The following is a 14,889-nucleotide window of genomic DNA, read 5'->3' on the forward strand; positions in this document are numbered from 1 at the left end:
TTAGGAAGTTCAAAGCTATCCTGGAGATCACAATTTTAAAAGCTAAAAGGTCATTCCTAGTGTTTTTTTTTTAAACAAGGCAAAATGATACTTTTAGAAAACAAAATTATCATAGAGATTCATGCTTAAAAGAAAGACCACATATGTAAATATTAAAAATATAAGACAAGACATTTTATTTCTCTTCTCTTTTTATTTTCCAGAGCATCTAAGATTTCCTTAAAATAGTTTTCCTTATTTATTGATTTGAGAGAGACAGAGAGAAGACTGAGAGAGAGAGATCAATTTGTTGTTCTATTTATTTAGGCATTCATAGGTGGCTTCTTGCCCTGACTGGGGCTCAAACCCGCTATCTTGGAAGACACTATAACCAACTAAGCTACCCAGCCAGGGATGATCTAAGAATTTTTCATTTCTTATTTTTATTTTTTAAGTATTTTTTATTATTTGTGCTATTACAGTTTCCCCCCTTATCTCCCCTGCCCCCACACCCTCCAGCATCACCCCCCACCCCTGTTTAGTTCATATCCATGGGTTGTACATATAGGTTCTTTGAGTCCTCTATTTCCTATAGCATTTTTATCTCTCCCCATCTATTTTTATGCCTACTAATTATGCTTCTTCTTCCCTGTACCTTCCCCTCCATTCCTCCCTTCGCCCTCCCCACTGATATCCTTCCGTGTGATGTCCATTTCTCTGATTCTTTTCCTGTTCTGGTCATTTACTTAGTTTTTGTTTTTGTTGCTTTCTTTTCTTTTAGGTTCATTTGTTGATAGTTGTGAGTTTGTTGTCATTTTACTGTTCATAGTTTTGATCTTCTTTTTCTTAGATAAGTCCCTTTAATGTTTCATATAATGATGGCTTGGTGATGATGAACTCCTTTAACTTGACCTTAGCTGGGAAGCACTTTATCTGTCCCCTCATTCTAAATGATAGAGTTGCTGGATAGAGCAGTCTTGCATGTAGGTCCTTGGCTTTCATGACTTGGAATACTTCTTTCCAGCCCCTTCTTGCCTGCAAGGTCTCTTTTGAGAAATCAGCTGATAGCCTAGTGGGCACCCCTTTGTAGGTAACTCTCTCCTTTCCCCTTGCTTCTTTTAGGATTTTCTCTTTATCTTTAATCTTTGGTAACTTAATAATGATGTGCCTTGGTGTGTTCCTCTTTGAGTCTAACTTCTTTGGGACTCTCTGGGCTTCCTAGAAGTCTATTTCCTTTGCCATATTGGGGAACTTTTCCTTCATTATTTGTTCAAATAAGTTTTCAATTTCTTTTTTTTTTAAGATTTTATTTATTTATCTTGAGAGTAGAAGGGAAGGAGAGAGGGAAATATCAATGTGTGGTTGCCTCTCATGCGCCACCTGCTGGGAACTGGCCTGCAACCTCGGCATGTGCCCTGACTGGGAATTGAACCGCAGTTGTTTGGTTCGCAGACCTTCGCTCAATCCACTGAGCTACACGGGCCAGGGCCAGTTTTCAATATCTTGCCGTTGTTCTTCTTCTGGGACCCCTATAATTCAGATATTGGAATGTTTCAAGTTGTCCCAGAGATTTGTAAGACACTCTTTACTTTTTTGAATTCTTGTTTCTTCCTTTTGTTCTGGAAGAATGTTTATTTTTTTCCTTTTGTTCCAAATCATTGTTTTGAGTCCTGGTTTCCTTCCTGTCACCGTTGGTTCCCCAAATATTTTGCTTTATTTCATTTTGGGTATCTTTCATTTGTTCTTTCATTTTTCAATGAAGCTCAATCAGATCGGTGAGCATTTTGATTACCAGGGCTTTAAATTCTCCAGCATATAGGTTGGCAATCTCCTCCTTGCTTAAGTTCTCTGAGCTTTCTGAGGCTTTGCTCTGTTCTTTATTTGGGCCATATTTCTTTGTCTTGGGGCAGCTGAGAGGTTGTATGGGGGTGGAGCCTTAGGTGTTCACCCAGGCAGGGCAACCCTTGTTGCTGCCCTGAAGTGCTGCCTGTGGGGGAGGGGCCAGAGAGGGAACAGTGGTGCCCCCCAGCTCATCTCTAGTGCACTTTTCAACAAACTCTCGTGTGAGACTGGGAGTTTCTCCCACCACGGCAACCCCAGCCGTGGTCCACAGCCAGCTCTGAGTTTCAGTTTTCCCCTTAATCAGCCCCTCGGCAGCCAGCCCAGCCCCCACGGTCTGTGGGTCAAGGAGGTTTTCCTGAGTTGGCCGCGTGGTCCGCTGCCTCACCAGTCTGGTTGTTCTGGGTGATTTTTTCCCAATTCCTTGGTTGTCAGAGTTCCATACAGTTTGATTTTCTGGCATTTTTGGTTGTTTATTGATTTTAATTGGCTGTGATCCTCCTTTTGGTTACGCGAGGAAGCGAAGGGTTTCTACCTACGCCTCCATCTTGGCCAGAACTTGATCTAAGATTTTTTAAATTCCCAGTTAGAACAGCTTAAAATTGCTGTTTTCGTGTACTTTAATGATGAGTTACAGACTAACTCATAATTTGTATCCAGAACACAACTACTCCTCATTGTTTTACCAAACTTTTGTTGAGGGTAGGTTTTAAATGTGCTACAGTATACACTTGAAAGTTTGCAACCATGATGGTTTCTCATTTCCTTTGCCCTCCAGTTAGTTTCAAACTAAGCTAGTTTTTCTTATTATCAACCACTAGAGGTCAGTATAACCCAGTGTATAATAGCGTTCAGGTCATTAAGCTTTAAACTCTAACTTTATGCTTCTTTTCATTGAGACCCTTTCCTGCATATACAAATTTAATACTCAATTACATCTGACTAATCATAGGCTAGATCTTGAGTGGTAACTGAGAGCTATATGTCTCTTTTTCCTTCTGTTGCCAACTGTGTGTAAGAAGAAAGGAAAAGGAAAGGAAGCTGACACCAGAAACTTAAACTTTAGAATCGGATGAGATGTAGTGTAATTCCCATTTCATTAGTGCTCAAGCATCTCCCCACAAGCAGCCATTTTTTTTAGGCCAATAAACCCTTTTTACAACTATAAGCAGTACCTGTGCATTTTCTCAAAGGCTCATCTTCTGAAAGGACACAGAAGAGTTAGACAGAATTGACAGAATTTCAAGGATCTTTCCAAATGCTTTACTCATAAATTAGACAATTAGAAAAACCCTTCTTTCACTGGAAAAAAAGAATGACCTAATTTCTAATGTGTTATAAGACAAATTTAAGCATCTCTAAGGAAACTACTCACCTCGTTACACAGAGAAGAGGAAACATCCCGGAAAAGGAATATATACATGGCAAGGTACAGTTTTCCCAGAAGTGATTTGCTACTCTATAAATGACATGTGAGTTGTTGTATTTCCAAGAAACAAGTGCTGAGAATTTTGGTTCTGAGTTCTTTGATAGAGAGTCTCTAACAACAGAAGTTCTTTGGTGATAATCCTTAAGACAGTAACACTAAAACAAATCTTACCTCAATTCTTCGGCTGCTGCACTTCACATCAGAGGTAGAAAACTCTATAACAAGAAAAAAATAATATAAGTTAGATATTATTAGTAGTTGACTGAACCCAGTCTGCCTTACACCAGAGTTTGGTGATGGAGTATTCTTGGTGCTGAGGTTTGAAAAAGTCGAAATTAGGAGTTATTCCAGGTGTAATCCACGTGGAGGTGGGTCTGATATGATTACGTAAAACCTTAGGCTACTTCCACTAAAGGGGGTTGTCGTTTTATATATGATATTGCTTCTCACATGCATGTAGGTTATATGTGTGTCTTATATAGATAACATTTATGTGTGTATATATGTTGATATATATTTATATTTACATTCTGGCAGGAAACACGAGATCTCTGGAACAGAGAACAGAGTAAGTATTACTCACACGGCATTTCAACACCAGGTCCCGACACCCCAGCTTCAACAGGGCGACTCACTGAGAGTCAGATGTTCACCTGGACGTCACAGCTCCGAGTCTCATGATTGCACCACAGGAATTATGAGACTCAGAGCTTATATAAAGTGTTCGGCACTTCGACCCATGTTTTCTTCCCAAGAAAGAGATCTTTACTATGAAATGTAAGCAAATGTTTCCATGAGAAAGGACAAATGTGTCTCTGGGTTTTACTGCTCTAGAATGTAAGCAAACAGCTCCTGAGGAAATAAGCCTCTGAATCTCTCTGGAGCAAGACACTATCTCTCATTTCTAAGACATGCTTATCATTGAATCATCTTTTAAGCTAGTTTCCTAGTGCTTTTTGCTCAGAAAGTGGGGACTCTGCAGAAATGTGAAAATATTCATGTATGATTGTCTCCCAACCACCATTTGAACTCAAACTTGGAATATATCATAAATTCTGAAGGGGAGGTACGTAGAAAGGGGAAATGGACTTACTAAAGTAGTGTAAAACCTAGTTTTTGTCTTTTTAACAAAAGTAAGAATGGTCCCCTGAACCTCATGCACCACCATAGCTTGAAGCTGAAACAAAAAGTGCCGATGTGTCCAGAGTCAAAGCAGGTCCCATAAGTGGATCAAGTGGGACAGGTGGCGACAGTGGTAAACTGAAATCCTGTGCCCAACCAAAGGGAGATCCATTGCCAAGTTCTAACTGATGTTGTCTATTCCACCACACTAGACCTCCACATTGTCAAGAGAAGACAGAAAACTGGAGAATTTATATGAAATCTCCCCCTGCCACCCCTTTTTTAAAAATTTTATTTAGTTATTTTTCAAGTACAGTTTTTTGTCTATTTTTCCCATCCCAGCCTCCCCCGCCCCTTGCTCCCCACCTCCCTCCCATTTCCACCCCCCTTAGTTCTCGTCCCTGTGTCCTTCCTATTTGTTCCTCCAAATCCCTCCCCCTTTTTCCCCTTAACTTCCCTTCCTTCTCCCCTCTGGTCACTATCCCCTTGTTCTCTATTTCAGTGTCTTTGTTTTTTGTTTTTTTTTTCTGCTTGCTTGTTTGTTTTGCTGTTTAGCTTCCTGTTAAAGGTGAGATCATATGGTATTTGTCTTTCAGCACCTGGCCTATTTCACTCAGCATAATGCTTTCCAGTTCCATCCATGTTGTTGCAAAGGGTAGTAGCTCCTTCTTTCTCTCTGCAGCATAGAATTCCATTGTGTAAATGTACCACAATTTTTGGATCCATTCATTTACTGATGGGCACCTAGGTTGCTTCCAACTCTTGGCTATTGTAAATTGTGCTGCTATGAACATTGTGGTGCATAGGTTCTTTGATATTGATGTTCTGCCACCCCTTTTTAGAATACTCTAAAGGCTGAACAAAATATGTCTGTGGGTCAATTTTAGCCACAGCTGCTATTTGAAATTTCATTTAGAAACAGGCCTCTCTAAGATGTAACACATCTACACAGGTAAAGAAGCCATTCTCAGGTGGAAGGTGGTCACCTGAAATGAGGGCCACGGCTGGAGGGGCAGAGGCCTCCCCTTTAGCGGCAGCGGCCAAGGCCCCTCCCCCCAACCCGTGATGCACTCGTTCAACAGATACCAAGTGCCTACTGAGTGGTCAGCACTGTTCCAGAAGATGACAATTTAGTTGTAAACAACACAGACAAAAATCTTACCCTCATAGAGATGATATTCTAGAGACTGAGATTTTCTGTTGAAATGATACTACAAAGTAATGCTAGAAATACAAGTGAAAATAATTTATAGTTGGGTGCATATGGATACCTTCCGGAGTTCTTTTCAGATATTATTATAAATATTTGGGCAGATAACACCCACCCAGTATTGAAAATGAATGACATGTGGTAGAAAGGCACTCAAGCATTTCTGGTGAGAGGCAGATACAACATCTTTCTGGTAGGTAATTTGAAAGCCTTTATAATTGTATATAGAATTCCAGTTAAAAGATTGAGCGCACAGACCTTTCTTCACTCCCTTTACAAACCTCACTAAAATGACAGTAAAGGAATTTTAAAAGGTATGAGTAAGAACAACAGAAACCCAGAGGATAAAGCAGCCGATGAGCAACACCAACACACTTTGGCCAGTGAAAACCACATGGGTGGGTAGTAGTTAGTAACTTGCCAGCATCCTCTAGTCGGCTCACTGCCTGCAGAGGGGAGAACTGAACAAGAAGTGAGGACAAGCAATAGGGACTGAAAACACCAGGTACCTCTGAAGGTGAGGGTGCAGCTGAGGCTGAAACAAGGACTGCCTGTAAGTCTGCAGAAGGAGTAGGTTCCTGATTCCCTGACATGCCCCACTGGACAGGAGCTGCTCTTCCCCATCCCTGGTGGGGGGCTGGAAGTTTACCCTCTGGAGAGCCTGAAATAAAGCTGCTAAGGAGCTAGGTGCAGCTGAGAGCAGAAATGGGGTGCTAGAGAGAGGACTAGAGGGTTCGATGAAAACGTGCACACTGACATGTGAAGCTCCAGCCTTACAACCTGCAGCCAGGAGCCTGGATAATCTGTTCCCAGGGAAACTCACTGAGAGAGAAGCCTTGCAGTGCACACTGACACCCAGGAATCCCTCACCTGACCTGCTCAGCAAGCCCTCAAGTGCTCCGCACTTTTTAGTGTTGCCCTCTTAAATGCAAGTATGTAGATAGCCAAGGATGAACTGATATGTGAGGGAAAGCCTCAAATGTGAAAATACAGAAGATAAAACAAACAGAAAGAAAGTAAAGAGCTCAGAGGAAATGGAGACAATGAAAAACTATCATTAATGCACTGTTCTTAGGAAGCTACTGGGAAATGTGCCCACTAAAATGAGGGAGCAAATCAAGGAAGAGGAAGCTGAGTATCCACCCAGTACCCAGGGCCCAATGCAGCAGGGAGGCCAAGGGACGTTTCAGGGTGGTGGTGAGGGAATCCCAGACAGACGGCTGCGGGAGGGCAGAGGGTTCCAGGAGCAGCAACGTCTCCAGAGACAAAACTACTACCCACCGGTTACCCACGTGCACCTGCACTCCACGGGTCCACCAGACAGGATGGGGCGAATTAGGGAGGGATTCACAGAAAGTGAATAATAAAATGAGGCACTTATTAATGCTGTAATAAATACAACATTTTCTCTTCTGAGAGAAAATGTAATCATAGCATATGGCTGAGCTCAGCTGTAAATATTTTACCTAGTCATAATAATAAACACTGTGAATACTGATTTCTTTTAAACACAAATATTGAGAAGATGGGGTACTGCCCATGCGTGAGGAGACTAATGTAAAAGTGCTAAATTCTAATAGGTAAGGTCTAAATTGAACAATCAAACAATATCATTATAAACATGTTATCTAGAAAAATGGAAGTACATTCTAGAAGAAATGATTTTAGAATATAACTTGTACTTCTAATTTTTTATTTTTTATATTTGCTTATCTACCTTTTCTGAATTTTTAAGAAAGATTTTATTTACTTACCTTTTTTAGGGACAGGGGAAGGGGGAAGCAAGAAAGGGAGCAAAACATCAATGTGTGAGAGAAATATCAATCAGTTGCCTCTCGCATGACCCCAACTGAGGACATGGCCTGTGACCCAGGCACATCCCCTAACTGGGAATCGAACTGGCAACCTTTCCATCTATGGGACAACAGCCAACCCACTGAGCCACACTAGTCAGTGCCTGAATTTTTCTTAATCAATATATATTGATTGTCTAAATTTTTTGAAGTTGCATTTAAACAAAATTTTTAAAGGGTAGGGGCAAATACTGGCCTGGGAAACCCCAGCTGACGTTTTCAAACAGGAATACAGCTCCTATAGAGCAGCTCCCCTTACAGAACATTGACCCAACCACGTGTATTCTCATCTGGGTGTGCAGAGTTACTTTTGCTCCGTCTTCAGGATCCTCTGCTGTTTGGCTGGGAGAAGAGGGTGTTCCTGTCCCATCCAATTCAGTCCTTCCATCCACACTCCAGGCAGTTTGTCCCTGAACCAACTGCCCCTCCTTTCTCCTGGGGGGTGTCCAATGTTTTGGCATCTCTGCGCCACACTGAAAGAAGAGTTTTTCTTGGGCCACAATTAAATACATTGTGGCATGTAATCACAAAAAAAGATCTCATGATGTTGTAAGTACATTTACAATTATGAGTTGGGCCGCATTCACAGCCATCCTGGGCTGCATGCGGCCCATGGCTAGCAAGTTAGACACCCCTGTGACCATCTGCACTACAACATTAATTACGTTTAATCTTTTCTTCACTCATAACTAGACATGGACTCAGATGAAAGGTGGGAACTATGAAAACAGATAGCATGGTGCTTAAGCACTATGGCTTCAGAGACAGGTGGCCCGGGTAATTCACCCTCCATGATTCACCAGCTGTGTGACCTGGGTACACACACTTAGCCCTCTTAGGGCTCAGTTTCCTCATATTAGTAAAACAAGTCTTCTATATATTACCTCTATCAGTGGATATTTTGTGCCTTGCAATAGTAGAAACTTAATAAATGGTTGTTATTTTTAATTCAATATAGTTTTTTTTCAATATAGTTTTTAAAAAATATTTTATTTGTTTATTTTTATTTATTTTTTAAAATATATTTTATTTATTCCCTTGACTTGAGTCCCAGTTTCCTTTCTATCACTATTGGTTTCCTGTGCATTTCCCTTCACTTCAATTAGTTTAGCCTTCATTTGTTCCTCTAATTTGTGACTAAAATCAACCAGTTCTGTGAACATCCTGACTACCAGTGTTTTGAACTGTGCCTCTGATAGGTTGGCAATTTCTTGTTCACTTAGATTTATCGGCTTTGGGGCTCTGAGTTCTTCTTGAGCCATGTTTTGATCTGTTCATGCCTGTTATGTATGAGGAGCAGAGCCTTAGGTGTTCACCAGGGCGGGGCCACCCAGTTCGCTGGTTTGTGGTGCTGTATGTGGGGGCAGGGTCAGAGAGGGGCAATAACAGTCCCCTCTGCTCCTTCCTGCCACTGGGACCTGTACGGTCTGTCTCACTGCTCACTCCTTCGCTGGTTTATCAGCCTGCCGCCTTGCGCCTTCACTGAGTCTGCCCATTGCTCCACCCACATCTGGGATCCACCCTTGGCTGCCTTTGCGCCAGGGTCAGGGGGATCTTTTTTGCCCGACCTGCTCCACTACTGGCTCTGCCCCTCTTACCGGTCTGGCTGAGTGTTTCGTTGTCAGACTCCCGTCTTGTCAATTTTCTGTGGTTTGGCTGCGTTTTTTGTTACTAAAACTTTGTTGTTTTTAGACTTGGTTGTGTGAGAAGTCACAGTGTTTCCACCTACACCTCCATCTTGGCAGAAGTCTCAATATACAGTTTTTAATAGTTTTGCACCAGGTCTGGTGCTAGGTGCTTGAAGGTGCAATGATTTTGCATTTGTAATGTGGTAAGGGCAGACGTATAAACAAATAGTGACAATTCAACATGATGAGTGTTATGTTGCAGGATCCTACAGGGGTCAAAAGAAATGGTGACTTACCCAGTCTTCAGAAAGTTCAGGGAGACTTTGCAGAGGAAGTGGTATCTCAGATAACATCTAAGAATAGCATAGTGTTCCAGCAGAAAAACAACACTATGTGCAAATATTTACACATTTGTTCTGGGAATGGAAGGTGTTTAGTACTGCTTTTTTTAAAATATATATATTTTGTTGATTATACCATTACAGTTGTTCTATTTCCCCCCTTAATTCCCTTCCACCCGGCACATACCCTCCCCCACCATTCCCCACCTTTAGTTTATGATCACATGTCTCAAGTTCCTTAGATTCTATATTTCCCCTCCTATTCTTCCCCTCCCCCCTATCTATTTTCTACCTGCCATCTATGCTACTTATTTTCTGTACCTTCTCCCCCCTTCTTCTCCTCCCACTCCCCTGTTGCTAACCCTCCATGTGATCTCCATTTCTATGGTTCTGCTCCTGATCTAGCTGTCCTCTTAGTTTGCTTTTGTTATAGGTGTGGTTGTTAATAACTGTGAGTTTGCTGTCCTTTCACTGTTCATATTTTTATCTTTTTTTTCTTAGATAAAGCCCTTTAACATTCCATATAATAAGGGCTTGGTGATGATGAACTCCTTGAACTTGATCTTATCTGAGAAGCACTTTATCTACCCTTCCATTCTAAATGAAAGCTTTGCTGGATAGAGCAATCTTGGATGTAGGTCTTTGGATTTCATGACTTGGAATACTTCTTTCCAGCCCCTTCTTGCCTGTAAGGTCTCCTTTGAGAAATCTGCTGACAGTCTGATGGGAACTCCTTTGTAGGTGACTGTCCCCTTAGCTCTTGCTGCTTCTAGGATTCTCTCCTTCATTTTAATCTTGGCTAATGTAATTATGATGTGCCTTGGTGTGTTCCTTCTTGGGTCCATCTTCTTTGGGACTCTCTGAGCTTCCTGGATTTCCTGGAAGTCTATTTCCTTTGCCAGATTGGGGAAGTTCTCCTTTATTATTTGTTCAAATAAGTTTTCCACTGGTGGCTGGCTGTTCCTCTTCCCCTTCTGGTACCCCTATAATTCGGATGTTGAAAGCTTTTAAAGATGTCCCGGAGGTTCCCAAGCTTCTCCTCATTTTTTTGAATTCTTGTTTCTTCATCCTTTTCTGTTTGGTCATTTTTTTCCTTCTTCTGGTCCACTCCTTTGATTTGAGTCCCAGTTTCCTTTCCATTACTATTGGTTTCCTGTGCATTTCCATTCATTTCAATTAGTTTAGCCTTCATTTGTTCCTCTAATTTGTGACTAAAATCAACCAGTTCTGTGAGCATCATGATCACCAGTAGTTTGAACTGTGCATCTGAAAGTTTGGCTATTTCTTGGTTGCTTAGAGTTATGGGCTCTGGGGCTTTGAGTTCTTCTTGAGTCATGTTTTGGTCTGTCTGTGTCTGTTATGTATGAGGAGCAGAACCTTAGGTGTTCACCAGGGTGGGGCCACCCAGGTCACTGGGTTGTGATGCTGTATGTGGGGGCGGGGTCAAAGAGGGGCAATAGTGGTCCCTTTTGCTGGTTCCCACCACTGGGGCCTGTGCAGTCTGTCTCACTGCTTGCTCCTTCGCTGGTTTATCTGTGCACAAATGTGTGACTGTAATCAGCCTGCTGCCTTGCACCCTCAACTGGGTCTGCCCATCGCAACCCCACATCTGGGATCCACTCATGGCTGCCTGCGCACCTGGGTCACACGCCTGGGTTGGTCCAGTGGGTCTTTCCTGCCCGACCCGCTCTGCTGCTGGCTCCGCCCCTCTTACCAGTCTGGCTGAAGGGTTTGTTGTTGTTGGAATTCCATATAGTTCAATTTTCTGTGTTTTAGCTGCGTTTTTTGTTACTAAAACTTTGTTGTCTTTAAACTTGCTTGTGCGAGAAGGTACAGTGTTTCCACCTACGCCTCCATCTTGGCGGAAGTCCCTAGTAGTGCTTCCTATTGTACTTCTGAGGAACGGGGGCAAGATAGGAAGCCAACGACTGGCTGCTGAGAGTTGGAGCTACCTTTGCTGATGTTGAGGAGGAAGATTCTGAGTCTATGTCACAGTTCAGACCTGATGGTAACACCCTCACACACAGCCTACCCAAACATTGCTTCAACGCTATGATAACTGAAATAAGCCAGACACAAAAGGACAAATATTGTCTGATTCCACTTATATGAAATACCTAGAATAGACAAACTCATAGAGACAAAAAGTCGACCGGCTGCTAGCAGGGCTGGGGAGAGGAGAATGGGAATTAGGGTTCAATCAGGAGACAGCACCCATTCTGCAAGGTGCAAACACTCTGGGGACGGGCGGTGGTGATGGCCGCACAGCGATGTGAATGTGCTCAGGGCCGCTGACCTGTACATGCAGAACAGGTAAAGTAGTGACTTCTAAGTTATATACACTTTACCACAATAAAAATTTAAATTATAATAAAATACTGCTCTATTTAAATTTCACTTAAGCTCTACCCATCCCCCTAAAATCACAATTTTATTTTTTTCCTTTGCTTGACCAGACGCCTCACAGTTCCTGTGCCATGGGATCTCCTTCACTGCAATAAGCCAACAAATGTAACTTTTGGTATCACACGTTTGTCCTGGGTGGGTGGCCTGCTGGTTCAGGACAGCAGTAAGCAAATATCAAAATATCAGCATTGCCCTCAGGGGAAATGCTGGCACCTGGGCTGCTAACTGGTAATTAAGTGTTCGGCTGGAAAGAGTGGCAAACTCAAATCCTGCAGGAAAACATCCTCAGTGAGGCCACCAAGATTCCCATAGATTAACATCAACAAATATGAGTTCACAGAAAAGGTTTTCAAACACTCAAGAAAAAGATAAGCAGCCCTGGCCAGGTGGCTCAGTTGGTTGGAGTGTCGCCCTGTCACCAAAACGTTGCAGGTTTGACCTCCGGTTGGGGCACGTGTGGGAGGCACGTGATGGATGTTTCTCTGTCTGTCTCTCTCCCTCTTTGTCTCTCTTTCTCTGTCTCTCTCCCACTCTCTAAAATTCAATCAACATATCCTTGGGTGAGGATTTGAACAAAGATAAACATTTCTTAAATGAAGAATAAAAGAACCACTGTGTAATTACCATATTTTTTCATGTGTGATGCCCACCCATATTTTTGTGCACATTACACATGGATTACCCATTGTCAACCCCATAGCATGTAATCATCATACCCAGGTATACTGTGCATCCTTATTTTTCCCTCAGAAATTTGGGCAAAAAAGTACACATTATACACAGCAAGATACTGAATGGACTCACCTTCAGATTTTCTTTGCTGGCCTTCCAGAAAATGAGGAACTTCTTCCCTGGCTATAGACTTGGAGATGCTGGGTTCTAAGTGAGCTCTTGGCAACAAGGAGCCCAAGTTCTCATCGTAGTTCTCCTTGGTGCTTTCCTCTTTCCTCAGGAGCGAAGGCTGTGTGGTCGGCACCTTTGTCCCCAAGTCCACCAATTCAATGTCATTGGGAAGAGGAACAGAATGTGCTTGTGCCCAGTCTTGATGCACTGGTGTTACCTGACTAACGGAGAAGGAAACAGCTGGATTTACAACACATCTCCATGTCTGATGGATCTCTGACTCAGTCCAGCCTGACGTCACTGGAAAGTTGGGAGGACTATTTCTACATGGTGCTGCTGAGGAGGAGGCTGCATTCCTGAAAGGACAAGACCGCTCCACCCTCTGACTTGCTCCCTGCACCGTCTGCCCCTGCACCCCACACTTTAGTTGTCCCAGGCCCTATGTTGAGCAGAGTGGCCAAGGGCACCCTTTCACGTCTCCAAGGGTGTTAACCAGCCCAGTGCTTCTTAAACTATCTTTGGAGAAGGACCAGTTTTTAAATTTTCCAGTCCACTGTGGCCTAATACTTTTGTAAAATGTAATAAAGGCAAATTACCATAAAAATGAAACAAAAATCAAACCAAAATAAGCCCCAATTTTTTTCATTACCAGGTCCATAAACATAACATTAATTTGTCAGATGCTATACAACTTTAAATGTGCAAATTTTCAAGTTTATGCTGACTTCCTCATGGACTGGTAACAGAAGGACCACAGGACCACATTGTAAGAAGCACTGCTGCAGGGAAAGCACACTCTCCCTCCAGCCCCTTTCTGCAGTTTGATCGCTCACAGCCACGCACCCTTCTGTTTTCAGTCCACAGCAGCAGTCAAGATTCAACTGCAGAGATGAATCATTGCAACAGAAACCACAAAGCCCACAGACATTTATCTGGGCCCTGCCACAATAATGTTTATTATGACCCCTGCTTTCAGGTGATTTTTTTCTTCTTCTTCTTTTTTTAATATGCTAAATGAATATTTATTTCTTTTCCCCATGGTTGGTTGTTTGGGTTTTTTAAAATATATTTTATTGATTATGCTTTTACAGTTGTCCCATTTCTCCCCCTTCATGCCCCTCCACCCTGCACACCCACAATTCTCCCCATTTAGTTCATGTCCATGGGTCATATATGTAAGTTCTTTGGCTTCTACATCTCCTACACTATTCTTAACCTCCCCCTGCCTATTTTCTCCCCACCATCTATGCTACCTTCTCTGTACCTTCTCCCCCCTTCTCCTCCTCCCACTCCCCTGTTGCTAACCCTCCATGTGATCTCCATTTCTGTGGCTCCACTCCTGTTTTAGCTATCTGCTTAGTTTGCTTTTGTTTTAGCTGTGGTTGTTAATAACTGTGAGTTTGCTGTCCTTTCACTGTTCATATTTTTTACCTTCTTTTTCTTAGATAAGTCCCTTTAATATACCATACAATAAGGGCTTGGTGATGATGAATTCCTTGAATTTGACCTTATCTGAGAAGCACTTTATCTGTCCTTCCATTCTAAATGAAAGCTTTGCTGGATAGAGCAATCTTGGATGTAGGTCCTTGATTTTCATGACTTGGAATACGTCTCTCCAGTCCCCTCTTGCCTGTAAAGTCTCTTTTGAGAAATCAGCTGACAGTCTGATGGGAACTCCTTTGTAGGTGACTGTCCCCTTATCTCTTGCTGCTTCTAGGATTCTCTCCTTCATTTTAATCTTGGCTAATGTAATGATGATGTGCCTTGGTGTGTTTCTTCTTGGGTCCAGCTTCTTTGGGACTCTCTGAGCTCCTGGATTTCCTGGAAGTCTATTGCCTTTGCCAGATTGGGGAAATTCTCCTTTATTATTTGTTCAAATAAGTGTTGCACTTGTGGCTGTTCCTCTTCCCCTCTGGTACCCCTATAATTCAGATGCTGGAACATTTAAAGATGTCCTAAAGGTTCCTAAGCCTCTATTCATTTTTTTGAATTCTTGTTTCTTCATATTTTTCTGTTTGGTCATTTTTTCTTCCTTCTGGTCCACTCCCTTGATTTGAGTCCCAGTTTTCTTTCCCTCACTATTGGTTTCCTGTGCATTTCCCTTCACTGCAATTAGTTTAGCCTTCATATGTTCCTCTAATTATTGACTAAAATCTACCAGTTCTGTGAGCATCCTGATCACCAGTGTTTTGAACTGTGCATCTGAAAATTTGGCTATTTTTTCATCGCTTAGATTTAT

General features: G+C 42.3%; 1 protein-coding gene across 5 annotated transcripts in view; it reads right to left on the bottom strand.

Moving 5' to 3' along the window:
- Positions 1-14,889, bottom strand: part of MAP3K19 (mitogen-activated protein kinase kinase kinase 19) — an 85,011-nt gene that overhangs the window by 19,132 nt on the left and 50,990 nt on the right. For 4 of the 5 annotated variants that reach the window (XM_037167211.2, XM_037167215.2, XM_037167216.2 and 1 more), the window contains 2 exons: positions 12,612-12,871; positions 3,419-3,462 (listed from right to left, as the gene is read on the bottom strand). In XM_037167211.2, coding sequence (XP_037023106.2) covers positions 3,419-3,462; positions 12,612-12,871 — 304 coding nt within the window. The remainder of the gene's footprint in view (positions 1-3,418; positions 3,463-12,611; positions 12,872-14,889) is intronic. The other variant, XM_037167213.2, reaches the window with a different exon arrangement.

This window comes from Artibeus jamaicensis, unplaced genomic scaffold, assembly GCF_021234435.1.
Source record: "Artibeus jamaicensis isolate MK-2021 breed Jamaican fruit bat unplaced genomic scaffold, CSHL_Jam_final contig_1284, whole genome shotgun sequence".
NCBI lineage: Eukaryota > Metazoa > Chordata > Mammalia > Chiroptera > Phyllostomidae > Artibeus > Artibeus jamaicensis.